Source organism: Xyrauchen texanus, chromosome 6 (assembly GCF_025860055.1).
Source record: "Xyrauchen texanus isolate HMW12.3.18 chromosome 6, RBS_HiC_50CHRs, whole genome shotgun sequence".
Lineage (NCBI taxonomy): Eukaryota > Metazoa > Chordata > Actinopteri > Cypriniformes > Catostomidae > Xyrauchen > Xyrauchen texanus.
Window position 1 is genome coordinate 51,181,640 of NC_068281.1, and position 25,261 is coordinate 51,206,900.

The following is a 25,261-nucleotide window of genomic DNA, read 5'->3' on the forward strand; positions in this document are numbered from 1 at the left end:
TGTTTATATATAACCATACAATGCCTATTTTTGGAACTCCAGTCAGTCACTTAAACTTTATAAATTAAAACGACATTCTCTGACAAGACAAACAATGTCAAAGCAAAGAAATAAATAAAAATCAACCTTACTAAAATTATAAATATAAAAGTATGCCACATTTAAGTTTAAAATATTGTTGACCATTATTATTATTATTATTATAAATTTAAGATCTTCTTAAAAAATGCGGGGGCAAAAATCCAACAAGAATAAACACTTCTTGAAGGAAATAAATATCAAATAAATATAACTTCTTGCTAAATAAATAAATGACAGAATTAATGCAGAGTCTTTTGGCTTTCATAATATTGTTTTGCATGCTTCATTTTGAGGTGGTGAAACAGATTGCTTGTAATACCAGTGATTATTGTAGTGTGAACCACAGATGTTGCACCTGTTTTAATAACAAGCTCTTCAATTTCTTGACCTGTGTGTGTGTCATCCAGTTCTGTGGCATAGTCAGTAGTGATTGAGTAGCAGGAGTGATCCTGATCTCTCCTGTGTAACGAGACAAAAGTCAGAGAATAAGACTCACATATACAGGTTCTTTTCTGGACCGTTCATTTTACTTGGGCATCAGTAAACAAGAAAAACCTCATGCTTGTTTCAGTAAAATATAAAACTTTTATTCATACAAAGATCTTACATTTAAAACACTATAGGGAGCAGCAGGTCGAGGACCACCATAATACATACATGCGATATTAAGAGCCTTGTTTACATATACAAGCTTCTAAACTGTAAGCACATCAACACACAGATTCATATTCAGCCAAGGTTGCAAAGCCCTTTTGTCCCACATGCATTCAATTAATGACTCATGTGAACCCCCAATACACAGCAATTCAATACATACCTTCATAAATCCCTTACAATAAATACACACCAAATCAAAATATCAAAAGTACATACAATTGATACCAATCAAGCTTAATACATAACTGCCGTCGATTAGCTACAGTAGCTGAAGCATGGAAATGAGGAAAATAACCTGCCCTCAAACCCTCATACTCAATCACACACACACCCAAATTACAAGCACCGGGGGCCACTGGTCTATTAATACTAACAATTTGATCCTGCACCCCGGCAAATAGAAACTCCAACAAGTCAAACCTTAGTTCGTAAATTTAAAATACCTTAAATCCGGACTGCTGGCCTCCTTACCTGTTACCGGACGTGGGTACCTTGCTTGGAGAAACATCAAGGACGGCCGCACACACTTCTAATCATAGTTACTCCAACGCTGCAAACACTGACATGGTCCCTCCTCTTATTTATATTCAACAGCTTACACCTGTCTCTGCAGCACAAATATCACACAGTCTGCTGGACTCGACACACTTCGGAGCTCCTGAGACAGTGCACGCCACATTCACGTGAAACATTTGCGTGTCAGATGAGAAGAATATTTCGCATTTTTAAAGCACCAAACACATGGTGAATGTCACTGAATTTGTTTGGGTGGCCACATAAAAATGCTCAATGAAAAAAAAAACCTGTCCATGTTTCTTCAATTGTTTCAGTCTCACGTGAAGGCCCAAAGATAGACAGGCCCACACTGTGCACATGGATATTTACATATCGCGATATACACAATATAGCAAAACCTCTATCGATTGACACTTTATATTGTCGTCACGATATATATCGTCATATCACCCAGTCCTAGACTGTGGTAAACATTTATGTGTTTAGAAGAAGAACATGTGACACATGTTACTATAGTAAAACTATGATTTTCTCACTATAGCTTTAGTTTAATGTATTATATATATGGTTTTACCACAACTAATAATGGTTAAAATATCCTTAATGCAGTCAAACCATGATCAGTCTTTGTAAGGGATGGATAAAGATATTACAAGGGACCCAAAATCATTGAAAACATTGATTCACTCATTGTGTTTATTATGAAGGGGGTATGGATATTTCTTTATTTATTTCATTCTTCTGCTTTAATAAAACAAAGTTGAAACAATGTCAGTGCTATTAAGTCTGAGATTGTTTTTGTTTGTTATTCTTTTGTTTGTTGTATATTTCTTCTTGCATAAATGATCTTTTCCCAGTAAAATAATCAACTATGATATATATTTCTTATTTTTATTATTATCATTATTATTAATTCAACTTCAAACAAACAATGTCAATGTACAGTCAAACTGCAATAATAGATATAGAGTACCCGCTGAACATCGAGATCCAGAAGAGATGTTGTTCAGTTCTGGCATCACCTCCATCAGTCTGATCCAGAGTCAGTGCAATATAAAGCCCTCCTCGCCAATGAATCCTCAGCAGAACCTCATCCTCTGAACACACTCGCTCTTCAACTCGTCCATCAGACTATACTCCCTATTGACCACAGCTACAGCCCCAAAATTATTATTAAAGAAATCCACACAAATCTAAAAGACACTCATGATAAATCATTAAAAGCACATTTTGACCTCCAGAATAAACTCCAATGTTACTCGACCCTCAATAGAACCACTAAATTGGCCAGTTATCTATTTATTAAACATTTTAAAGAAAGACAAATCCTCTCCAAATACAGATTAAGTGACCATGACCTAGAGATAGAGAGAGGAAGACGTAGACAAACATGGACAGAGAGAGAGCAGAGGATCTGTAGACACTGTGATCTACAGCACATAGAGGATGAGGAACACTTTCTGCTCTTTTGCTCGAAATATAACAATATAAGAGAAACGTTTCTGCCCAAATTTGAAGCCTTGATCCCATCATTCTATGAACTGAGTGACACTGAACAAATGTCCTTCTTACTCGGAGAAGATGATAATACAGCTGCACTAGCGGCTAAATATGTGCTAGCTATTCACAACGCCAGAGACAGCTAATTCTCTAGAATGACCCAATGTATTTATTTATGCAGTGTGTGTATATTTATATATCCATCTATTTACAATACTACATGTGACATGATTTATACATATATGTTTTGTTTGTTTGTTTGTTTGTTTTATTAGTTATATATAATATGTTGATGCTTTGGCAACATTGTGTTACACAGTCATGCTAATAAAGCAAATTTGAAATTGAATTGAAATTGAGAGAGAGAGAGAGAGAGAGAGAAGCATGCAGCCATTGGGGTGCATTATGGCTAAACATTATGTAAATATATTAAAAGACTCGCATATAGAAACAGTTTGAATTGCTTTCTGTGAATGAAGAATTTCTCTTTCAAGAACTAAAAATAAAGGTTGAGTTTTAATTTACATTTATGTATATGAAATTTAGCAAAAATGTAATTGATAATATAGTATTCTTTCCTTTTATTTGAGGGGATAATAAAATCTCCCTCGAAAAGTTCTGAGTGCTTTCATCCAATCAGCGAATTCCTGAGGATTCAAATGTCACGAAAATCGAGATCTTTGCGCGTCTGTTGTGTTGCGGACACATCATGGGTCGGAAGTGCGCGTATCCTCGCTGTAGCAACATTAAAGTGTTGTTTGCATTCTCCAGCGATAAGGTCAGAGGAGGAGCTTGGCTGCGGGCAGCTGGTTTACCGTCCTCTACGAACACTTAATTATTTAAAAAAAAGAATCAAAAGTCGAGGTTACAATCAGAGTAAAATATTTAAATACTTCTAAAGAGGAACATTTCCTATACACGTTTACACATGTTTAAAATATTTTTTTTTAGATTACAAATGGCTAATCTTGATGGGTAATGGTAAACCTGAATTAATTTGAGTTCAAGTGGATATTTTATCTGTTCACGCCATGTAATTACCATAATTACGAGATTCCGACTTGTAAAAAGCCCTCACGTCCTTGTAGAGCTCATAATTACAACTTGTAAACTCTTGTACATTTTCTGAGACCCCCGACTCCGACTTGTGCTGCAACCTCATGCGGAAACACTCAAAATGTCAGCGGCTGCAGCAGTAAAATGTAGTCAAGTAGTACACTTACGACTCCGTACACTTGACATTGCATGCTAATGCATATGGGGAGTGTCCTTCCACATAACCTAGTTGAAACCTCTCTACAATAATGCCAATATTCTAATTTTGGCTATGATGTTTGAGCACCCCCCTTATAGGTGTGAAGCTGTCTGCTATAAAAGCAGGTGTGCAAACACCATTCCTCAGAATGTTCTTCAAGACAGCGATTCATCTCTCATCTAGAAGCCCTCTACTGCTTCACTGTTGACTACACAAGGCAGTGGGCAGGATCTTCAAGGCAACGAGAATACTTTCCGCTCACCTGCAGTGCTCCAGCAAACATCAATCTGCCTTGCCGCTTCGCTGGTGAAGGGGCCGCTTCAGCATCCTGATTCCCCGCAGCACTATAAAATGAGTAGCTTACACGTTTGCGTCTTTTTAAAGATGTCATTCCGTAAGTGTTCCTTTTGCAAGAGGTACATCCCAGTCAGACCAGCATGAGAGCTGCATTCTGTCTGGGCCACGCCCATGAGGGCACGAGACTCACGAATCGCCCTCATTCTTAGGGACGATTCAGCCTCCCGTGCCCTCCCATCCTCCTCTTCTGTACACAGAGAGCTGGATGAATTTGAGGAGGACTTTGTTCCAGCACATGCCCCACGAGCCCCTCAATCTCCATGCAACGCATCTATGCTGATGCATTATGTGCATGGCCTTGGCTCATTTGGCAGTTCTGATGCTGGTGATGGTGTCATGTCTCTCGCTTCACCATGCAAGTGGCCAGAGGATGATGCTACTGCCCCTCCTCCCAGCGAGGGCAAGGAGCGTGTATGCGCCACTGATAAGGAGATGCTTTGCGTCCTTTCAAGGGCAGTCAAAGAGCTCTATATCGAGTGGTCTCCTCCAGAGAAACCTACGCAATCTCTACTTGATGAATGGTTCCTGCAGTCTGGATGGCGTCAAGCGACCATGTCTCGTAGATCTGCCCCGTTCTTCCCCGAAATTCATAATGAACTATTCAAATTATGGCACTCACCCTATTAAACTCGTCTGCGCAGCGATTACATCCTCTCTAATGTGGATCACGGGGAAGAAAAAGATTATGTCCAACTACCCCCTGTGGAGGAGGCTGTTGCAGCACACCTCTGCCCAGTGAGAAGCAGGGCATGGAAATCACGCCCCATTCATCCTTCCAAGCCCTGTTGACTGACGTCTGCACTGGCTGGAAGAGGATACTCGGCAGCAGGCCAAGCTGGTTCAGCACTCCATTCGATGTCTGTGCTCCAGGTCTTTAAAGTCAAGTTCCTTAAGCAAACGGTTGAGCAAGTCTATGATCCAGAGATATTGAAAGAGCTCCGCACTGCTATGGATTTAGCGTTGCATGCCACAAAAGTCACTGTGCAGGTCATTGGCAAGTCAATTGGCAACCTGGTAGTTCTGGATCGTCACATCTGGCTGACCCTCACAGACATGCGTGACAAGGAAAAAGCTGCTCTGTTGGATGCTCCAGTGTCTCCAGCCGGCCTTGTTGGCGGCTCTGTGGATAAGTTTGTCATTACGTCGCAACAATCACAGGCTATGATACATTTTATGCTGAAGCAGAGTAACGTTTCACAGCTGGCTCACTCCCGCTTTGTTCAAAAAGTACACCTGGAACATGAACGAGCATGGGTATATGGATCAAATCTGCATGCCGGCCACCCTGTGTTCTGTCTTACATTTTGTTTCAAGACATGCCAGTGTTACAAGCAGAAATACACAATCTCCCCACAAAAAACATGATAGAGGTTTATCCAAATCGTCAAACCCAAAAAGGGTTTTATAGGCACTATTTTCTTGTCCCAAAAAAAGACACTTGCAAAGTGCCCATTCAAAATGATTACTCGGAAAAGGATGTCATCGTACGTCCACCCACATGATTGGTTTGCATAAATAGATCTGAAAGACACGTACTTTCATGTCAAAATTGTACAACATCACAGGATGTTTTTGAGATTCGCATTCGAACGGAATATCAATTAAAGATCCTGCCCTTCGGGCTGTCTCTGGCTCCTTGCATGTTCACAATGTGCATCGATTAGGTTCTGAAACTGAGCAGTGTACGCATTTTGAACTACCTTGACACTTGGCTGTTACTGGCCCAATCAGAGGCTCTGTTATGCCATTAAAGAGACTTACTGCTTCAGGGTCTAAACAGCTTGGGCCTCAATGCCAACTGAGTGAAGAGCAAGCTCTCCCCCAGCCAACAAATCTCCTTTTTGGGAGCCCATCTCGACTCCATGGGTGGGCACGCACACCTCATGGGTGAGCGCATTCAGGCCATTCTAAGGTGTCTGTCTTGGTTCAGAAAGGGAGAACACTTCCACTAAAGCTGTTTCCAAAAGCATTGGGGTTTATGGCGGCAGCATCCGTGGTCATTCCATTAGGTCTTTTACACATGAGACCTCTTCAGTGCTTGCTCAAGCACCATGCGCCCTCGACATACTTGGCACCATGACCGCATGCGCATCACTATATCTCGCCGCTGATCTAGCACCTTGGACAGCTCCTGCCTTTTACCAGCGAGGTGTTATACTGGGGCAGATTGTCAAGCAGAAAGTGGGGACTACTGCCACTTCCAACACAGGTTGGGGGGCGGTGTGCGATGGATGCCCAGCTTCCAGCACCAGGACCGGTGTGAGGCGGGTTTGGCACATTAACCACCTAGTGCTATCGGCTTTATTCCTAGACTTGAAGGCTTTTCAGTCAGAAATAGCAAACTTCATGTTCTGATTCGCTCAGACAAAATGACAGTGGTGGCGTATATAAACCATAAAGGCGGAATTCATACACCACCATTGAGACTAACGCGCCACCTCCTCCTGTGGAGCGAGCATCATCTCCTTTCCCCGAGTGCGACAGATGTTCCAATTGGTGTTAAAGCACTCAACTAGAGGCCTGGCCTCCTCATGGACATGGTCGAAGACATGTTTTGCAGCAGGATGGTCTTAAAACACATTTGCAAGGTTTTTTCAACTTAGATGTAATGTCTCTCTCTTCACAAGTCCTCTGTTTAGACCGCTTGCTATTTTGTTTGCCAAACATATACTTATACCCCTCCCTTAAAGTATGGGCGACCCATCATTTTACACAGTCACCTGCATCTGGTCATTGTAATTTACCATAAAGTCACAAGCACTTTCATTATAAATAAACTCCCTTCCCGACAAGGTTTGTGAAGGGGTTAATTCACATTATATGACTATAGTTCATATATTCATTCTGAGTGCACCCTTCCTGGCCCAACATGAGGGTTACTCACTTGCGGCAAACTCCTGTCGGTTGCCATCCCGCCATCATGTTGAACAGACCACATCCCTCAAGCAGTCCAAAAGAAAGGACAACATGGGAACCCAGATGAACACATAAAGGCAACCGATGACAAAAGCCATTGCAACACCATAAGACACAGACCTGAGCCTGCACATGAACTCAGAACAAAGCCTGCTCACAAACCAAGTCAAGTCAAGTGGTTTTTATTGTCGTTCAACCATATACAGTTAGTACAGTACACAGTGAAACGAGACAACGTTCCTCCAGGACCATGGCGCTACATAAAACAACATAGGACAAACACGGAACCACATGAGACTACACGTGTGCAAAGGGGCGGCTGTGGCTCAGATGGTAGAGCTAGTCTGCTACCAATCGCAGGGTTGGTGGTTCGAATCCTGGCCCACATGGCTCCACATGCCGAAGTGTCCATGGGCAAGACACTGAACCCCGAGTTGCTCCCAATGGCAGGCTAGCGCCTTGCATGGCAGCTCTGCTGCCATTGGTGTGTGAATGTGTGTGTGAATGGGTGATTGGGACACAGTGTAAAGTGCTTTGGTAACCTCTAAGGTTAATAAAAAAGTGCTATATAAGTGCAGACCATTTACCAAAAAGTATTGTACAATAAATTACTAAAAATGAACAGGACAATAGGCACAGTGAGAGACAGTGCAATGCCGACCAGTACACAGTAGTGCAAAAAGATGACACATTCTAAAAATGCCAAATGTAAACATAACATACTATGAGATAGTGTTCTATGCACATAGCAGTTATTGAGGGAGCAGCCAGGTATAAAGTGACAATAATTAAAGTGCAACTCAGGGTGTGTGTGTGTGTGTGTGTGTGTGTGTGTGTGTGTGTGTGTGTGTGTGTGTGTGTGTGTCAGTCCAGTCTCTGAGTATTGAGGAGTCTGATGGCTTAGGGGAAGCTGTTACACAGTCTGGCCATGAGAGTTTGTGTAAGGGGTGTGTGGGGTAATCCACAATGCTGGTTGCTTTGCAGATGCAGTGTTTTTTGTAAATGTCTATGATGGAGGGAAGAGAGACCCCTATGATCTTCTCAGCTGTCCTCACTATCCTCTGCAGGGCTTTGCGGGCCGAAACCAGATGAGCCACCTGCAGAAATCTCACCAGAACAGCATACTTCAAGCAGAATCCACACAAGGCCGACCATAAAGACATTTCATACTCCTCCTGTCACACTCAACGACAGGAATACAGGCACCAGGCACAGCAGTGACTGACACAGCACTGGCTTATGGACGGAAAACTCAGCCATTAGCCTCAACCACATCTTAATCCGACATGACAGAAATTCAGTCATACAACAGCTCATGACGAGTTACATAAAGTACAGTGGTAGATCTAGTGCTGTGGCAGGAGGGACACAACGTCTCATTCCCTCCCTCAGGGAACGGAGGTTACGACAGTAATCGTGATGTTCCCCTTCTGTCATTCACTCGACGTTGTGTCGAATGAAGTGACACATGGGGTCCCATTCAAAAATGCCATGCACTAGTCCGTGTTACATGGACTGTCGAGACAGGTGCAAGCAGGCTGCTGCGTGCTAGAGGTAACTGTGTCGGCTGCACGTAACCCTCCCCAACACCCCCAAAAAGAGATGTCATATACAGACCTTAGGTTCCCGGGAACCCCTGATGGGGGAACAGGAGCTAAATGATTAGCATGGGAGCAAGCCTGGCAGCCGTGGCCTTTTCTCTCTCTATGTCTCTCGCATAGGGTCTGAAGTGGCTGGGGCTATCTTAGCGCTATGAAATGCATCGGAGAAGGCAGTCTTTCCCGGTCCTATTCTTTCAGGGGGAAAAGACCCTGAAGAGGCCACATCCTCCCCAAGCTAGGGGGAGGTAACATATGGCAAATACACCAAGAGGGTTGTGAAGCTGTACGTGGGAGCGGCGTGGTGGTAGGTCCTGCCTAATGAGGGGGAGCTCTACAAGTATGGCGACCGGGGCAGTGGGACTGCCCAAGGGAGGCGCAGGTCCACCGACAGGGGGACCATATCATGGAAAATACATCATGGGGAGTAGCCAGAGGAGGGAACTAAGCCCGTGGAGCCCTTCCCCAGTACAGAGCACCTGGGGCTTGTAGTGGGTCTGGACGTGAATTGCTCCACTGAACTCGCAGGCCAGAAGGCTAGGGAGGAGAACATCCAGGAAGCGACACAGTGTCTAACCTGGGACAGAAGGTGCACTGGATCAACTTGGTGAAGGGCGCTGTGTGCAAGTGGTACACCCGGTCGGTTGTGCCACAGTACAGAGTTCTACCGGCTCAGACCTGACAAAATACGGGACAAGACCAACTCAACCCTGAGATTGTCTTCAGGGAGAGGGCCTTGAGCTCAACTGAATCAAGAGGCTCGAAGGGCGGTCTCTGAAGGCCCATGAGGACCACTGAGAGATCCCAGGAGGGGAACAAGCTTGGCCGGGGAGGGTTCAGTCTCCGGTCGCCTCTAAGGAACCTGATAATGAAATCGTGGTTATCCAGGGACTTGCCATCTACTGTGTCGTGGTGGGCCGTGATAGCAGCTACATACACCTTCAAGGTGGAGGGGGACAGCCTGCCCTCCAGCCTCTCCTGCTGGAATGAAAGCACTGACTGAACTGCGCATCTCTGTGGGTCTTCGGCTCGGGAAGAACACCAATTCACGATCAAGTGCCACTTTAGGGCGTAAAGTTGCCTGGTGGATGGAGCTCTGGCTTGGTTGATCGTGTCTACGACTGCAGGTGGTAGATCACTTAGATCTTCCGTGTCCCATGCAGGGGCCAGATGTGGAGGTTCCAGAGCTCTGGGCGCGGGTGCCAGAGGGTGCCCCATCCCTGAGAAAGAAGGTCATTCATCAGGGGAATTTTCCAGGGAGGTGCTGCCGCTAAGAGCGTAAGATCCGAGAACCAGGTCCGGGTGGGCCAATAAGGAGCCCTGTGAGCGCATAGTAACACTCGAGAGTGAGCCAGAAAGAGCCAGTCATCGAGGTAGTTTAGTATGTGGATGCCCACTTCCCTTAGCATGCAGATGCCCACTTCCCTTAGCTGCCTCTGTGACCTTCGTGAAGACACGAGGGGACAGGGACAGGCCGAAGGGGAGGACCTTGTACTGATACGCCTGGCTGGCGAACGCGAACCATAGGACGTGGAAGTACGCGTCCTTCAGGTCTACCACCGCAAACCAATCTAGCTGTCAAACGCATGTAAGAAGCTGTTTCTTACCATTCGAGTCGAATGGTCCTGGCCTGCCAGCCAGCGCGACGGGTTGGGCAGTGAAAGCCATGTGTTTAAACTCTGCGCATTAACGGGACAATCACTTTTGACATATCGGGCCGGGCTTCGCGGGGAGGGGGGAGCAGGTAATAGCGCATCGGGAGGCAGAAGAGCGTCCCGAGGCTTGGGTGCTGAGAAAAGACTCAAAGCACTTACCTTGCTCCGCACACCTGGCAGGGGTGGGTTAGAGACTGAGGAAGAGGTCCTGGGAAGGCATTTCAAATGTTTGCAAAGTTTTATCCATGTTGTATAACCAAGGAATTAACCAGTATGATTTGTAACCAGGGATTTTCATGTTTTGTTACCTACATGTAAAATATTACAATATGTAAAGGCTTGCTTGGTTACATGGAGGAAGCTGATGACAACGAATATCATGTCTCTTGTACCATTCTCAAGATATACAAGTTCATGATTAAATATGCACTATTTTGAGTGGGAATTTTGTAAAAGAATCTGAAACAAAGGACCATAAATCAACTGTTGCAAAAGACAGCCCAGTTGACCATGTAACTCTGAAAAGTCATTTCTGATTGGCGCAGGACACCTTTGGGGATGCGGCCAATTTCAGTTCAAATGTTTCCAAACAGGAAGAACACGCTCTCTTCTCTTGTCGTCTTCCCTCACTGCCTGTCTCTCCTGCTCTTCTGACTTCTCAGACTTCGCTCTGACTCTTCCCTCGTGGTCTTCTCTGGATCTAAAATCTGATCCCTGGTTCTGTTTCTAAAAGATTTCACTTCAAAGCTGTACCTAAATATGTGTGATATTATTTTCAATAAGCCATGACAAAAATATCACTCCAATAAGTGAATTAATCATAATTCACTTATTAAAGCTAATTCCTTACAATAGAAATTGTGAGCGGATGCGAGACGTTGTATTATTGTCACGAACGCCGGTGAAGGCGCCTCCTCAACCGGCCACCGGAGATCTAACTCACCATCGTTGACCGGCTCTCAAAGGGGTGCCGCCTGATTCCACTAGCAAAGCTCCCGTCAGCTCTCGAAACCGCGGAGCACCTCTTCCACCAAGTTTTCCGCTACTACAATTCACCTCCAGGGTCTGGGCAGCCTTCTTCCGCCTACTAAACGTCGGTGTCAGCCTCACCTCTGGATATCATCCCCAGTTGAACGGCCAGATGGAGCGACTGAACCAGGAAATCATCAAATTCCTACGCATGTACTGCCAAGCAAACCAAGCCGACTGGAGCCGTTTCCTTCCCTGGACCGAGTACGCACAAAACTCCATCCTCAAGCCCTCCACTAACCTAACCCCCTTCCAGTGCGTACTGGGGTTCCAACCTCCTCTGTTCCCCTGGTCAGGCGAGCCTTCAGAAGTGCCCGCGGTGAACAGCTGGTGCAACGTAGCGAGGCAGTATGGAACCAGGCCCACGTCCACCTCTAACGTGCCATAAGAAGATCAAGGGAACAAGCGGACCGGCATCGTCGTCCCTGTCCCAACTACGCCCCAGGACAGTGGGTGTGGCTCTCGACGCGTGACCTCCGCCTCCGCTTACCCTGCAAGAAGCTCAGCCGCAGGTATGTGGGTCCCTTCAAAATCATAAAGAAAATTAACTCTGTGTCATTTCGTCTCCAACTGCCTGCTAACTATCGCATTTCCCCTACCTTTCATGTGTCTCTGCTGAAACGGCCGGTGGTCTGCGGTCTGAGGAGGAGGAAGTGAACCCCGGCCCCCCTCTCATGCTCGTGGACGGTGAAGAGGCATTCTTGGTGCAGGAATCCAATACCTGGTGGACTGGAAGGGGTACGGTCTGGAAGAGAGACCCTGGGTCAGAGCGAACGACATCATGAACCGGAGTGGGCAATGTTCAAAGCTTCCATTGCCGAAGCCGCAGTGGAGAGCTGCGGCCTCAATGTTTTAGGTGCCGCAAGGGGTGGTAACCCTCGAACACCGTGGTGGACACTGGTGGTCAGGGAAGCCGTCTGACTGAAGAAAGAGGCCTTCCGGGATTTGTTGTCCTGGAGGTCTCCGGAGGCAGTTGCAAGGTACCGACAGGCCCAAAGGGCTGCGGCCTCGGCCGTGAGGGAGGCAAAGCAGTGGGTGTGGGAAAAGTTTGGAGAAGCCATGGAGAAGGACTTTTGGTCCGCACCAAAGTGCTTCTGGAAAACCGTCCACCACCTTAGGAGGGGGAAACGGGGAACCATCCAAGCTGTATACAGCAAAGATGGGACGCTGTTGACCTCAACCGAGGAGGTTATTGGGCGGTGGAAGGAACACTTTGAAGAACTCCTAAATCCCAACACGCCCTCTATGGTAGAGGCAGAGCTGGAGGCTGATGGGGGATCAGATTCTATTTCCCTGGGGGAGGTCACTGAGGTAGTCAAACAACTCCGCAGTGGCAAAGCCCCAGGGATTGATGAGATCCGACCAGAAATGCTGAAAGCTTTGGATGTGGAGGGGGTGTCATGGATGACACGCCTCTTCAACATTGTGTGGAAATCTGGGACAGTGCTTAAGGAGTGGCAGAATGGGGTGGTGGTTCCCCTCTTCAAATAAGGGGATCAGAGAGTGTGTGCCAACTACAGGGGTATCACACTTCTCAGCCTCCCCGGTAAAGTTTACTCCGAGGTGCTGGAGAGGAGGGTTCGGCCGATTGTCGAACCTCGGATTGAAGAGGAACAATGCGGTTTTCGTCCTGGCCATGGAACGACGGACCAGATCTTTACTCTTGCAAGGATCCTGGAGGGGGCCTGGGAGTATGCCCATCCGGTCTACATGTGTTTTGTGGATCTGGAGAAGGCGTATGACCGGGTCCCCCGGGAGAGACTGTGGGAGGTGCTGCGGGAGTACAGGGTGGGGGGGTCCCTTCTTAGGGTGATCCAATCCCTGTATGTCCAAAGCGAGAGCTGTGTCCGGGTCCTCGGCATGAAGTCAAGTTCATTCCATGTGGGGGTTGGTCTCCGCCAAGGCTGTGCTTTGTCACCAATCCTGTTTGTGATATTCATGGCAGGATATCGAGGCGTAGTCAGGGTGGGGAAGGTGTGCGGTTCGGTGGGCTGGGGATCTCATCGCTGCTTTTTGCAGATGATGTTGTCTTCATGTCATCATCGGTCCGTGACCTTCAGCTCTCACTGGATCGCTTGGCAGTCGAGTGTGAAGCAGCTGGGATGAGGATTAGCACCTCGAAATCTGAGGCCATGGTTCTCAGCAGGAAACCGATGGAGTGCGTACTCCAGGTAGGGAATGAGGTTTTGCCCCAAGTGAAGGAGTTCAAGTACCTCGGGGTCTTGTTCATGAGTGAGGGGACAATGGAGCGGGAGGTTGGCTGGAGAATCGGGGCAGCGGGGGCGGTATTGCATTCACTCTATCGCACCGTTGTCACGAAAAGAGAGCTGAGCCGAAAGGCAAAGCTCTCGATCTACCGGTCAATTTTTGTTCCTACCCTCACCTATGGTCATGAAGGTTTGGTCATGACCGAAAGAACTAGGTCGCGAGTACAAGCGGCCGAAATGGGCTTCCTCAGAAGGGTGGCGGGCTTCTCCCTTAGAGATAGGGTGAGGAGCTCAGTCATCCGTGAGGAGCTCGGAGTAGAGCCGCTGCTCCTTTCCGTCAAAAGGAGTCAGTTGAGGTGGTTTGGGCATCTGGTAAGGATGCCCCCTGGCCGCGTCCCTAGGGAGGTGTTTCAGGCACGTCCAGCTGGGAGGAGGCCTCGGGGAAGACCCAGGACTAGGTGGAGAGATTACATCTCCACACTGGCCTGGGAACGCCTCGGGGTCCCCCAGTCAGAGCTGGTTAATGTGGCTCGGGATAGGGAAGTTTGGGGCCCCCTGCTGGAGCAGCTGCCCCCGCGACCCGACTTCGGATAAGCGGTTGAAGATGGATGGATGGATGGATGGAACATTGATGACATTTTTAATATCAAACAAAGCACTCAAACTCAAAAAAGTGCATGCAAGACCCCTGTAGCAACCCATTTTCACCTACAGTCACCAAAATCGGTACATATATATTTCTCATCAACCTGGACAACTTACTTAATTATAATTATTAGCTCCACCCAACAGGAAGTTGACCATGTTGGATTCTTTGAATATTTTTATATACTTCTTTTAAATACTTTTAGGGGATTCATGAGACTGTCACCACATTTACACAACATTATGCCAAGACATTGAAGATGCTAATGTCTCACATTCCCTGTTGTCTTTTGTTTTGGTGCTCTTATGTTGAAGTTCTTGTTTAGTTCCTGTTAGGTTTTTGTAGTCCTTTGTAGTTTCATTTTATGATTGGTTCCCCTGATTGTTTCTCATTCCCTGATTGTTTCCCCAGGTGTTCTTTGTTTCCCCCAGTTTATTTGTCAGTTCTTGCATGTTTTGTTATGCTCTGTTCTAGGTTCCCTGTGTTTTGATTTATTCTGTGCTTTCTTGTTTTCTTTAATAAAGCTGCGTATAGATCCTCATTCCTCGCCTGCCTCGTCACAGAAGAATTGACCCAATATGGATCTAGCAGCCGTCAGAATTCTCCTCTTCAAGCAAGGGGACTGTCCAGTTGAGGATCACGTCCATGAGTTTCTAGAGCTGGTGAATTTAGTGCACTAACCAAACTACTCTTTGGTGGTTTTCTAATGGGCAGGTCTCAGTAGTGCACTAAATGAGCTATTGCCTCCAGTGGATCCTCACTGGACACTCGCCGAGTTCGTGGAGGAGGCTCTGCATGTTAGTGGCTCACCTTTCACTGTGGGCGTAGAGGATGAGGGCTTTAAATCTCCTCCCACAGTGGTCGCTCCCCAGCCTTCCATGACTCATCCCTCCACGCCTGCCATGGCCAACGAGCCAATGCCCACGCCTGCCACGGCCAACGAGCCAACGCCTGCCACGGCCAACGTCCACGCCTGCCACGGCCAACGAGCTGGAAGTCTTGTCCGTCCCAGAGCCAGCGTTGCCAGCCTCATCCGTCCCAGTGCCAGCGTTGCCAGCCTAGTCCGTCCGGAGGAGGAGAAGAAGGGCTTCTGTTCCCCAGTCTCTGCCTTCCACAGCTCCGCCTTCCACAGCTCCGCCTTCCACAGCTCCGCCCCTGAGCCTTCCACGGCTCCATCTCCAGAGCTATCCATGGCTCCGCCACCAGGTTTTTCCATGGCTCCGCCTTCCACGGCTCTGCCCCCCACGGCTCCACACCAAGAGACTATTCCTATAGCCAGTCCCTGTCCTGTGGCCTCCTCCCTGGCCTCCTGACCCGGTCCCTGTCCTGTGGCTGCCTCCCAGGCCTCCTGACCCGGTCCTGTCCTGTGGCTGCCTCCCAGGCCTCCTGACCCAGTCCCTGTCCTGTGGCCACCTCCCAGGCCTCCTGACCCAGTCCCCGTCCTGTGGCCGCCTCCCGGGCCTCCTGACCCAGTCCCCGTCCTGTTGCCGCCTCCCGGGCCTCCTGACCCAGTCCCCGTCCTGTGGCCGCCTCCCAGGCCCCCTGATCCAGTCTCCATCCTCTGGCCGCCTCCCAGGCATCCTGATCCACTCCCTGTCCACCTCCAAGGCCTCCTGACCCTGGCGTTCCACCTGATCTGCTCCCTGATCTTGCCTTGTTCCTCTGCTCCCCTTGTGCCCCCCTTGGACTGCCTGTTTGCCCTTTTATCCTCATGTTTTCCCCTTCACTCCAAGAACGATTAGTTTTTTGTTTTTGCTCCTTAAAGCGGGGGCTCTGTCACATATTCCCTGTTGTCTTTTGTTTTGGTGCTCTTATGTTGAAGTTCTTGTTTAGTTACTGTTAAGTTTTTGTAGTCCTTTTGTAGTTAAATTTTATGATTGGTTTTCCCCTGATTGTTTCTCATTCCCTGATTGTTTCCCCAGGTGTTCCTTGTTTTCCCTTGTGTATTTAAGCCCTTGTATCCCCCAGTTTATTTGTCAGTTCTTGCATGTTTTGATATGCTCTTTGCTAGGTTCCCTGTGTTTTGATTTATTCTGTGCTGTCTTGTTTTCTTTATAAAGCTGTGTATAGATCCTCGCCTGCCTCGTCACAGCTAAATTGCAAACAGAAATATGAAACAGTGTTGCCATAGCGAGGCATTAAATTAATGGCGAGGCATTAAATTAATGGCAAAAAATGTGAAACAAGAAGTGTCTCATGTCTTCTATGTGCAATATGTGATTTAGATCAAAACTGAAATGTATGTTGGGGCTAATCAAACCAGTGTGGCTCACCAAAAGTCTTTAAAATAGTTATCTTATATTAACCCAAATTGCTTCAAAATTGTTTAGAATAATGCCAAAAAGCATGTGTCTACCTTGCATTGTTTTCCAAAAGCCAACGGATCGAAATGGACCCATGGTGCTCGGGCCCATCATCGCTGCTTGCAGCCATATTTATTATTACTACTACTGCTGCTGCTGCTACTACTATTATTATTGTTATTATTATTATTATTATTACTACTACTACTACTACTACTGCTGCTGCTGCTACTACTATTATTATTGTTATTATTATTATTATTATTATTATTACTACTACTACTACTGCTGCTACTAATCAAATCACTTTATTGTCACACTACCATGTACACAAGCGCAACAGTAGGTGAAAGTCTCTGACGACCCACCGAGCTTTTTTCACACACCGCCTGTTATATATGTCCTGGAGGGAGGGAAGCTCACCTCCGATGATGTGTCTGGCAGTTTGCACCACCCTTTGCAGGGTTTTGCGGTTGTGGGCGGTGCTTTTGCCGTACCAGGCGGTGATGCAGCCAGTCAGGATGCTCTCTACAGTGCTGGTGTAGAACAGTGTGAGGATGTGGTGGTTCATTCCAAACTTCCTCAGCCATCTCAGGAAGAAGAGGCACTGGTGAGCCTTCATCACGATGGCCTTAGAGTGGACAGACCATGTGAGGAACTTGAAACTGTTGACTCTCTCCACCGGTGCTCCATTAATGGTGATGGGGCTGTTCTCTGTCTTTCTTCCCGAAGTCTATCAAAAGCTCCTTGGTTTTACTGACGTTGAGGGAAAGGTTGTGCTCCTGACACCAACGTGTCAGAGTGTGCACCTCCTCTCTGTAGGATGTTTCATCATTGTCAATGATCAGACCTACCACCGTCGTATCGTCAGCAAACTTAATGATGACATTGGAGCTATGTGTTGCCACACAGACATGTGTGTATAGGGAATACAGGATTGGGCTGAGAACAAAGCCCTGCGTGGCTCCAGTGTTGAGGGTCAGTGATGAGGAGATGTTGCTGCCCATTCTAACCACCTGGTGTCTGCCTGACAGGAAGTCCAGGATCCAGCTGCACAGCGAGCTGTTTAAGCCCAGAGCCCGGAGTTTCTCATCAAGCTTGGAGGGCACTATGGCATTATCCCCAACACGTGGCATTATCCGCCCATTTATGTCTCTGTGTGAGAGGCATGGGTGCATCATACTTGTATCATCTTGGCTTCATGCACTCGCATCAATAATCCATGTCAGGCTTCGTGTTTGTCTCTCACGTCCACGGGTGCATATTATGCTCACTTTGCACTGTGTGCCTTGATCGCGAGCTGCCGTCATGTTGGTAAGGTGTCAGGTGTGCATGTGGCCGAACTCTCACACAAGTGTCTTCTCTCTTCGTATTTGTCGATTGGCATTTGTCGTTTGCCTCATTGCCTGGGCGATGTGCGCTCATCCCAATCGGATCTTTTGCCTGCTTGTGAGAGCATGCGGCTTTGTTTCTGTAGCTTCCGCATGCTTCACGGTCTGATGTCACACCCTGCCTCCTTGTTTGCTCATTATTGTTTATTAGTCACACCTGCCCTGTCTGGTTAACCTGTTGATTTCTCTCCCTATTTTAGTCTCATCCTGTTTGCTGTCCAGGACCAGTTCGTCTTTTAATCCTGTCGACCATGTATTGTTTTCTCTTGTCAGTCCACTGTTTGCCAGTCGGTCCTGTATCTCTGTTCCAACCTGTTTCCTGGATTCCTGTTTCCTGGAACCCCCTATGAGGTTGTTTTTGTTGTTTTCCCCCTCTTAGGAGTTTTTATGTTTGTTTTATTGTTTAAATAAATACAATTTATTTTTACTCTGAGTTTGGGTCATACCTCTCTGCAACAAACATGATATGTTGTATTGTTTGAGCTAAAAAAATAATAATAAAAATGTCCTGAGCTTTACCACAGCATACAGAAAACTCTTTTCTCCCTCACTGCGTTCCATCATGATTGAATGAATGAAAGTTACATTTATATTGTTCTTTTCTACACTCAATGCACTTTACATAATGAACAGGGGACTCTCCTCAACCACCACCAGCAGTGTGCAGCATCCACCTGGATGATGCAACGGCAGCCATAATACACCAGTACACTCACCACACACCAGCTATTGGTGGAGAGGAGAGAGTAAAGTGATAGAGACAATTCATGGAGGAGGATTAATAAAAGGCCATTATTGAGAAGGGTCAATGGGGGATTTTAGCCAGGACACTGGGGTTACACCCCAACTCTTTACGAGAAGTGTGCTAGGATTTTTAACAACCACTGAGAGTCAGGACTTGTACCTTGATTTAACATCTCATCCGAAGGATGATGCCATTTTTAATTTTTAATTTTTTTCAGTATATTGTCCCCATCACTATACTGGGGTGTGAGCACCCCCTGCTGGCCTTCCAGCAGTAACCTGAGTTTTCCCCAGGAGGTCTTCCAGGTACTGGCCAGGATGAACCCTGCTTTGCTTCAGTGGCAACCAGTCTAGAGCTACAGGGTGATATGTCTGCTCATCTCTCCCAAGAATAAAAAACTGCTGAGTGCCAACTCAATAATGCCAGAAACACAGATCATTAAAGAGAGTAGAACACAGCCAGTGACACCAGAGAATTGCTCTGAGAAAGAGCATGAAGAACAGTGAAATTTTCCAGCATGAAAGTTCAGCTGAATCAAGCAAATGTCTTTAAAGTTAGGGAAACTTGTGGTATCTTGTCTTTCTGTAAGACAAACTTAGGAGAAAGAGAGTTGATAATAGTGCTTTATTAAGTAAAATATTGCCTTTCAGATATAAAAAAATGGAAAGAATACTACTCTTTTGTGAAATTTCATTTTCACTGATGTGCAAAAATTTTAATCTAATTCTCAGTCTACAGATTTGTGATTTATTCCAACTGATCAGACTGGGAGAACAGCTATTTTCCCAGTAGGCAATCCAGGTTTTAATGTTCCTATTTTAATAAAATAAACATTATAAATTCAAGAGATCTTATGTAAGGCAGGGATCCATATATAGAATGGCCACTAGATAGAGCTAAGGAAGAAGGATAAGGAGGTTGAAATGTTCTCCATTTTTGGAGTCACTCTTTCAAACCATTTTGTTCCCTTTCCAGTTGGACACTTTGACGCTGCATCAGTGGCTGACTCTATTGGAACTCCTCCCAGGAGTGGTGGTCATGTTCGGCAGAGATACCGCTGACGGTCCCCTTTCCGCCCTATATCTAGCAAGGGAAGGGATATGGAGTGTGGAGAATTTGAGGATGTTTGTGGCTGGCTTGAACTTCGTATGGTTCCTCTTCTCCATCTCAGCACATCTGTGGAGATTTGTGGCTTGCTCTGGTGAGTTGCTATTGTTCGCGTTCGGTGGTGGTGATGAGGTCAAGGTTTTCAAACCTTGTTGCACAAGCCACAAAACTACTTACGACTATGTGCTTCAGTTCACAAAGCATCTTCCTCATTTTAACGGCATTGTCTCCTCCACACCAGTTCAAGTCCTGCCCTTCGGCTTGTCCCTCGCACGCTGCACTGTGTTCGTCTGACACATGGGTTGTTGCAGCCGACACCATATTGCAAGTCAGAGCACTTCAATGAAGCAGGTACATGCCTTGAAATGGTGAGTTTTTGAAGACTGTTGTGTTGTCCCATGGGGGTTAAGGTCCATTTGACCAGGAACATGCCTACCTCCTGGGCTTGGGTGAAGGGTGTTTCCTTGGACGAATTGTCTAGCTGCAGGCTGGGCTTCCCCTAATATCTGAAAATTTCATTTCTCAATGTTCACTGCCCCAAGATGCAAACACTGTTTACTGTCTGTATTAGGGGTTGGGGAATTACACATTTTTAATAGTTGACTTAGTTGAGCCCATAAGCCGAGTCAATTTTAAGCACCCTTAAGGCGCTGTAATTGCACACGTTCATGAGTTAATTTTTCACTAAAACTTTTCACTCTTTTCTCACTGAAATATATTGTATGCCTTATAATAATAATACAAAAAATAAAATAAAAAAAACCCCCAACCTTCTGGTCAGTAACCCTGAGCCTCAACCACTGAGCCACCACTGCCCCCATCGTATATAAGATGGAAAGATGCATGGTCTATTTTAATGACACCTTTGTTTTTGTTTTTTGAAGCTTTAAAGTGTCACTGTACTGAAATCAGCAAAAGGTACATTCTTAAATCTGAGGTGACAAATATACTTATTAAATATGCCTATTCAGTACCTAGAACATCTAATAAATGTAATGTATGAACAGTTAACAAGCACATTCAGGTTAGCAATAGGTATGGAAATTGACATATTAATAATGGTAATGGTAATTAATAATAGGCCAAAAAACAAACAAACAAAACAACAAAAAACCCCACCAATAAACATTTGAGATGTGGTGGAAATGACAAGGCAAAAAAGACATGATGCATATACTAATTTGTTATTATATAAAATAATGAGTGTTAAAAGTGTGTTTGAAGGGAGTTTCTTTTCTAATGTTCTCCTATTGTAGAAGGATGCACTCTTCCAATTGTGTGTGTGTGTGTGTGAGAGAGAGAGAGAGAGAGAGAGAGAGAGTGTGTGTACGTGTTTGTGTGTGTGTGTGTGAGAGAGAGAAAGAGAGAGAGAGTGTGTGTGTGTGTGCGTGAGAGAGAGAGACTAAATGAATAAATGAAACATGCAAACATTTACTCACTGAACTCTACATTGTTCACGGAATTTTGAAATGTTCATAAACTGTTCTAATTATTATAAAAAAAAAATATTATTATTTGATACACTGTTAATTTGTACAATTAATTTAATTTGTACATTTAAATTTAAGTTATGTTATAATATTGTATTATTTTGATGTCTTTATAATTATTCTATGTATTCCAAGCTTTGGCAATATTGTATTGTTTACAGTCATGCCAATAAAGCAATTTTGAATTGAATTGAGAGAGAGTGAGAGTGTGTGTGACAGAGAGAGAGAGAGCGTGTGTGTGTGTGTGTGTGTGTGTGTGTGTGTGTGTGTGTTAACTGTGAGGGCAGTTTCGACTTACCAGCAGCGGAGGAGTCGACAGACAGAAGCTCAACCGAGTGGACACGAACAGCCGGCAGACTTTCTTTCATATTCCTTTCGAGAACACGGACTTCATCAGCACACATTAGCGCATCAATGCTGCTGGTTCTCGTGTTGCTTCTGTCAGCGTCGCAGGTACAGTGTGTGTCAGTGTGTGTTTCTATTGAACTGTTCCGGTGCAGATGACTTCATGTCGGCTTTTATTCGAGCGCGATGTGTCCTTTAGTCGGTGCAGTGACTGTCACACATCGAGGATGAAGTTTTATAGATTATGTCGTCACTAACACAGCGAGGAATATCACATTTATCTAATGTTCAGCGTTCAAATGGATTCTTTAACATCCATAAGATAAACAGAAATAGTTTTGGGCCCCTAATTGTATCATGGTAACCAACTTAATAATGCCCAACCCAGAGATTGTTAGTGTAACTGAGAACTTATACTGTCAATAATAATAATACGTTTGTTGGGAACTGTGGAGAAGTTAATATTTATTTATTTTACAACTAACTTCTGAACCAGATGTTTGGGCCTTAATAATGTGCTTAAATGAAATATTCCGGGTTCAGCTCAATGGACAGCATGTGTGGCATAATATAAGCACAAATATTCATTTAGTCTCAAACCTCTTTTCTGTATCAAAGCACAAATGTGTGTTCCAGTGAGACACTTACAATGGAAGTCAATGGGGTCCATTTTTGGAGGGTGTAAACACAGAAATGTGACGCTTATAATTTTATAAAAGCACTTACATTAATTACTGTTAAACTCATGAATTATTTGAGCCGTGATGTTGTTTAAATCATCATTTTTTACAGTCGTTTTAGGGTTTGTTAACATTACATCATCATGGTAATGAAGTTATAATCTTCCACAGATGCGTTTAGTGCGTGATTAACACTTTAATGGTTGTTGTTCTCAGTCTGAAGCGCTGGTTTTGGTAGTTTTTACAACACGTCTCCAGACTACAAACAGAAAACCGCCGATCAGAATCATCATTTGGCACCCAGTGTTTGCTCTGTGGATATCGTGATGTGCAGTTTTGTGTGTGACGAGTTATTCTTGTGTTTTTCCAGACGGGCACAGGGAGTGCAGTGTGCAGGCCGGGTTTTACAGAGGACATTTACACCACAGTGATGCCTGAACATGTGCTGCCGGGACAGCCTGTGTTCATCGGTAAATATACATGACTGTGTGTTTCATGTGCTGCAGTGATGCTTGTAATGAAGCAGTAGTGTTAATGCGCTTTAGAAATGTGTTTTTGGGTCTAATTATTGGATAAAAAGAAATGTGCAAATCTTCAGGAGTGTGTGTTGCTGGCAGGTGAGGGAAAACAAAATAGTGATTAGTTGTGTGATTTAAGGCAAGCGTCACTTTTGCTCATACTTTGGGATTTTAACAAACCCCTGACACTAAGTATTAAACATTGCTGTTGCCACAGAACTAAATGAGACCACAAATCATGCAGCTTGTGTACTATAGCTTGTCTAAATGATCAGACTTTCGATTTTTGACCAATCTGGAGAAAATATTGAAATTATGTTTATTGCTTTGAATATCTCATCTCTTATTTATATGCAAATGAGCTTCTGAGGCGTTTTGACATCTCAAACACCTCGGTGTCCTGTGCTTGAGGGATCTCTGGCTTGTTTGAAAGGGGTTGTGGTGTGCAAAATGTCCAAATTCATACAGTGTACATGATGTAGTTTATTACATGTCTTGTGCTTTTCATACTTATCCACAGTAAAAGAGTGAATTACAAGGGAATTTTTATTCCGATGACAAATGTGAACACAAATAAATGTACAAGTCAACAAATCATAATTCATGACCCAACTCTCCTTTATGGTCTTCATCTTTGTTTGAAGCTCTGCTCTAAAATGTGAAATCCTAGAAATATCAAATATTAACTTTGTGTTTGTTTGGGCATTTAGTTTTGATTCTGAGTTATTGTTAAATCATGAAGTCTGGATGAGTTGTGCAATGCCGTTTACACTCTGTCCAGTTCCAGTTATTAAAGATGCCCTTTAAAATGATGTCATGTGAATGTTTGCTCCGTAGGTAATGCATGTAAAAGTTGGCAATATGGATATTATTTTCCATCCATCGACTTTGTCAGTGAAATGACCAAACATACTTCACTTCCTCTGTTTATGCCTGAGGTGCATTGTAAAACTTCACGTAACAAGTGTTGAGAATGTAGACACTAAATCCAACACTGCTAAAATAATAATGAATGTTGTTCACTTGACTGAATTATGAGCCACATTCACTGGGCAAACAGTCATCTCTGCTTTTGATTAGAGTACTCTCAGAAACCGGTCTGAAGCTCATTCATAGCAGCATTTTCAGAATGTTTCAGACTAACAATGATGACAGTACTGTAAAAAACTGATGTAAAATAGCGATAAATGCATGACAGCACAGGGTGCCAAATGTTTACCATAAAACAAATGACAGTTTTAGACCATAAAGTGAATTAACATGTTTAGACATGAAGTGCTTAAATAGTCATTTGAAATAACATGTTTCAACTATAAAATGAAATGATTTGTTTTGATTGTTCATTTGTAGACCATTAATTCAAAACAACATGTTTTCATTGTCATTACTGTGCCTCGCCAACAAATATATTTCAGTTGTTTAACCCTAAGAGTTAAAGTGTTTACTCCACTATGCTTTTTAAAAAGACTTAGAAACTTTACATTTCATTTATCCAAAGCGACTTACAAATGAGGAATATTGCAAGCAATTTGTCATACAAAGTTCAACAACATCTACAGTGTTGTTCTGGCAAGATCTCAAGGTGGCTGAAAGCGAGAGAAAGAGACTGAAGTATTTTTGTTAGGATTGGTTAAGTGCTTGTGGAAAAGATGTGTTTTCAGCTGGTTCTTGAATGTTGAGATGGTATCAGCAGATCGCGTGGATGTTGACAGCTCGATCCATCACAGTGGAACAGTAAATGATCGTGAAATAGACTTTGAGCCTCTTTGTAATGGGACAAGCATGTACTGCTCGTTCATAGATCACAGAGAGTGAGTTGGAGCATAGACCTGGAGGTTTCTGGAGGTTTTAAGCTCAAGCATGACTGTATGCCACAGTGTAACCCTCAAAACTCCATTACAGAAACTCTTCTAAATCTCAACAGAACAGTATATGGAATACTTCCAAATCTCCCACTTTATTCATCTTGCATCAAATTATTCTTAATTTTAACATTTACTCTTCCCATCATGTCTCATGCAAAGTATGCTGGAAAAAATCCATGGCTAAATACCTTAAATGTACAGTTCACTACAGTTTATATTATTACATGTTAAAAACTACATTTATGATTACAATATATGATTATACTGAATATGGAATTACAAATCTGTTTTTTCACTTGATCTGCTTTTTTAATCATTCTATTTATTTGTGATTCATTATTGTTAAACACTGTAACTACAAAAGGCCACATGATCATGATGAATTAAAGTTTATCAAGAG

General features: G+C 44.5%; 1 protein-coding gene across 1 annotated transcript in view; it reads left to right on the plus strand.

The window, feature by feature from the left end:
- The first annotated feature begins 21,760 nt into the window (after positions 1-21,760).
- The window catches only part of LOC127644835 (cadherin-2-like), a 94,635-nt gene continuing 91,134 nt past the window's right edge, over positions 21,761-25,261 (plus strand). Inside the window, exons 1-2 of the mRNA XM_052128234.1 lie at positions 21,761-21,906; positions 22,849-22,948. Of these exons, the coding sequence (XP_051984194.1) occupies positions 21,868-21,906; positions 22,849-22,948 (139 nt within the window). The 5' untranslated portion in view covers positions 21,761-21,867. The remainder of the gene's footprint in view (positions 21,907-22,848; positions 22,949-25,261) is intronic.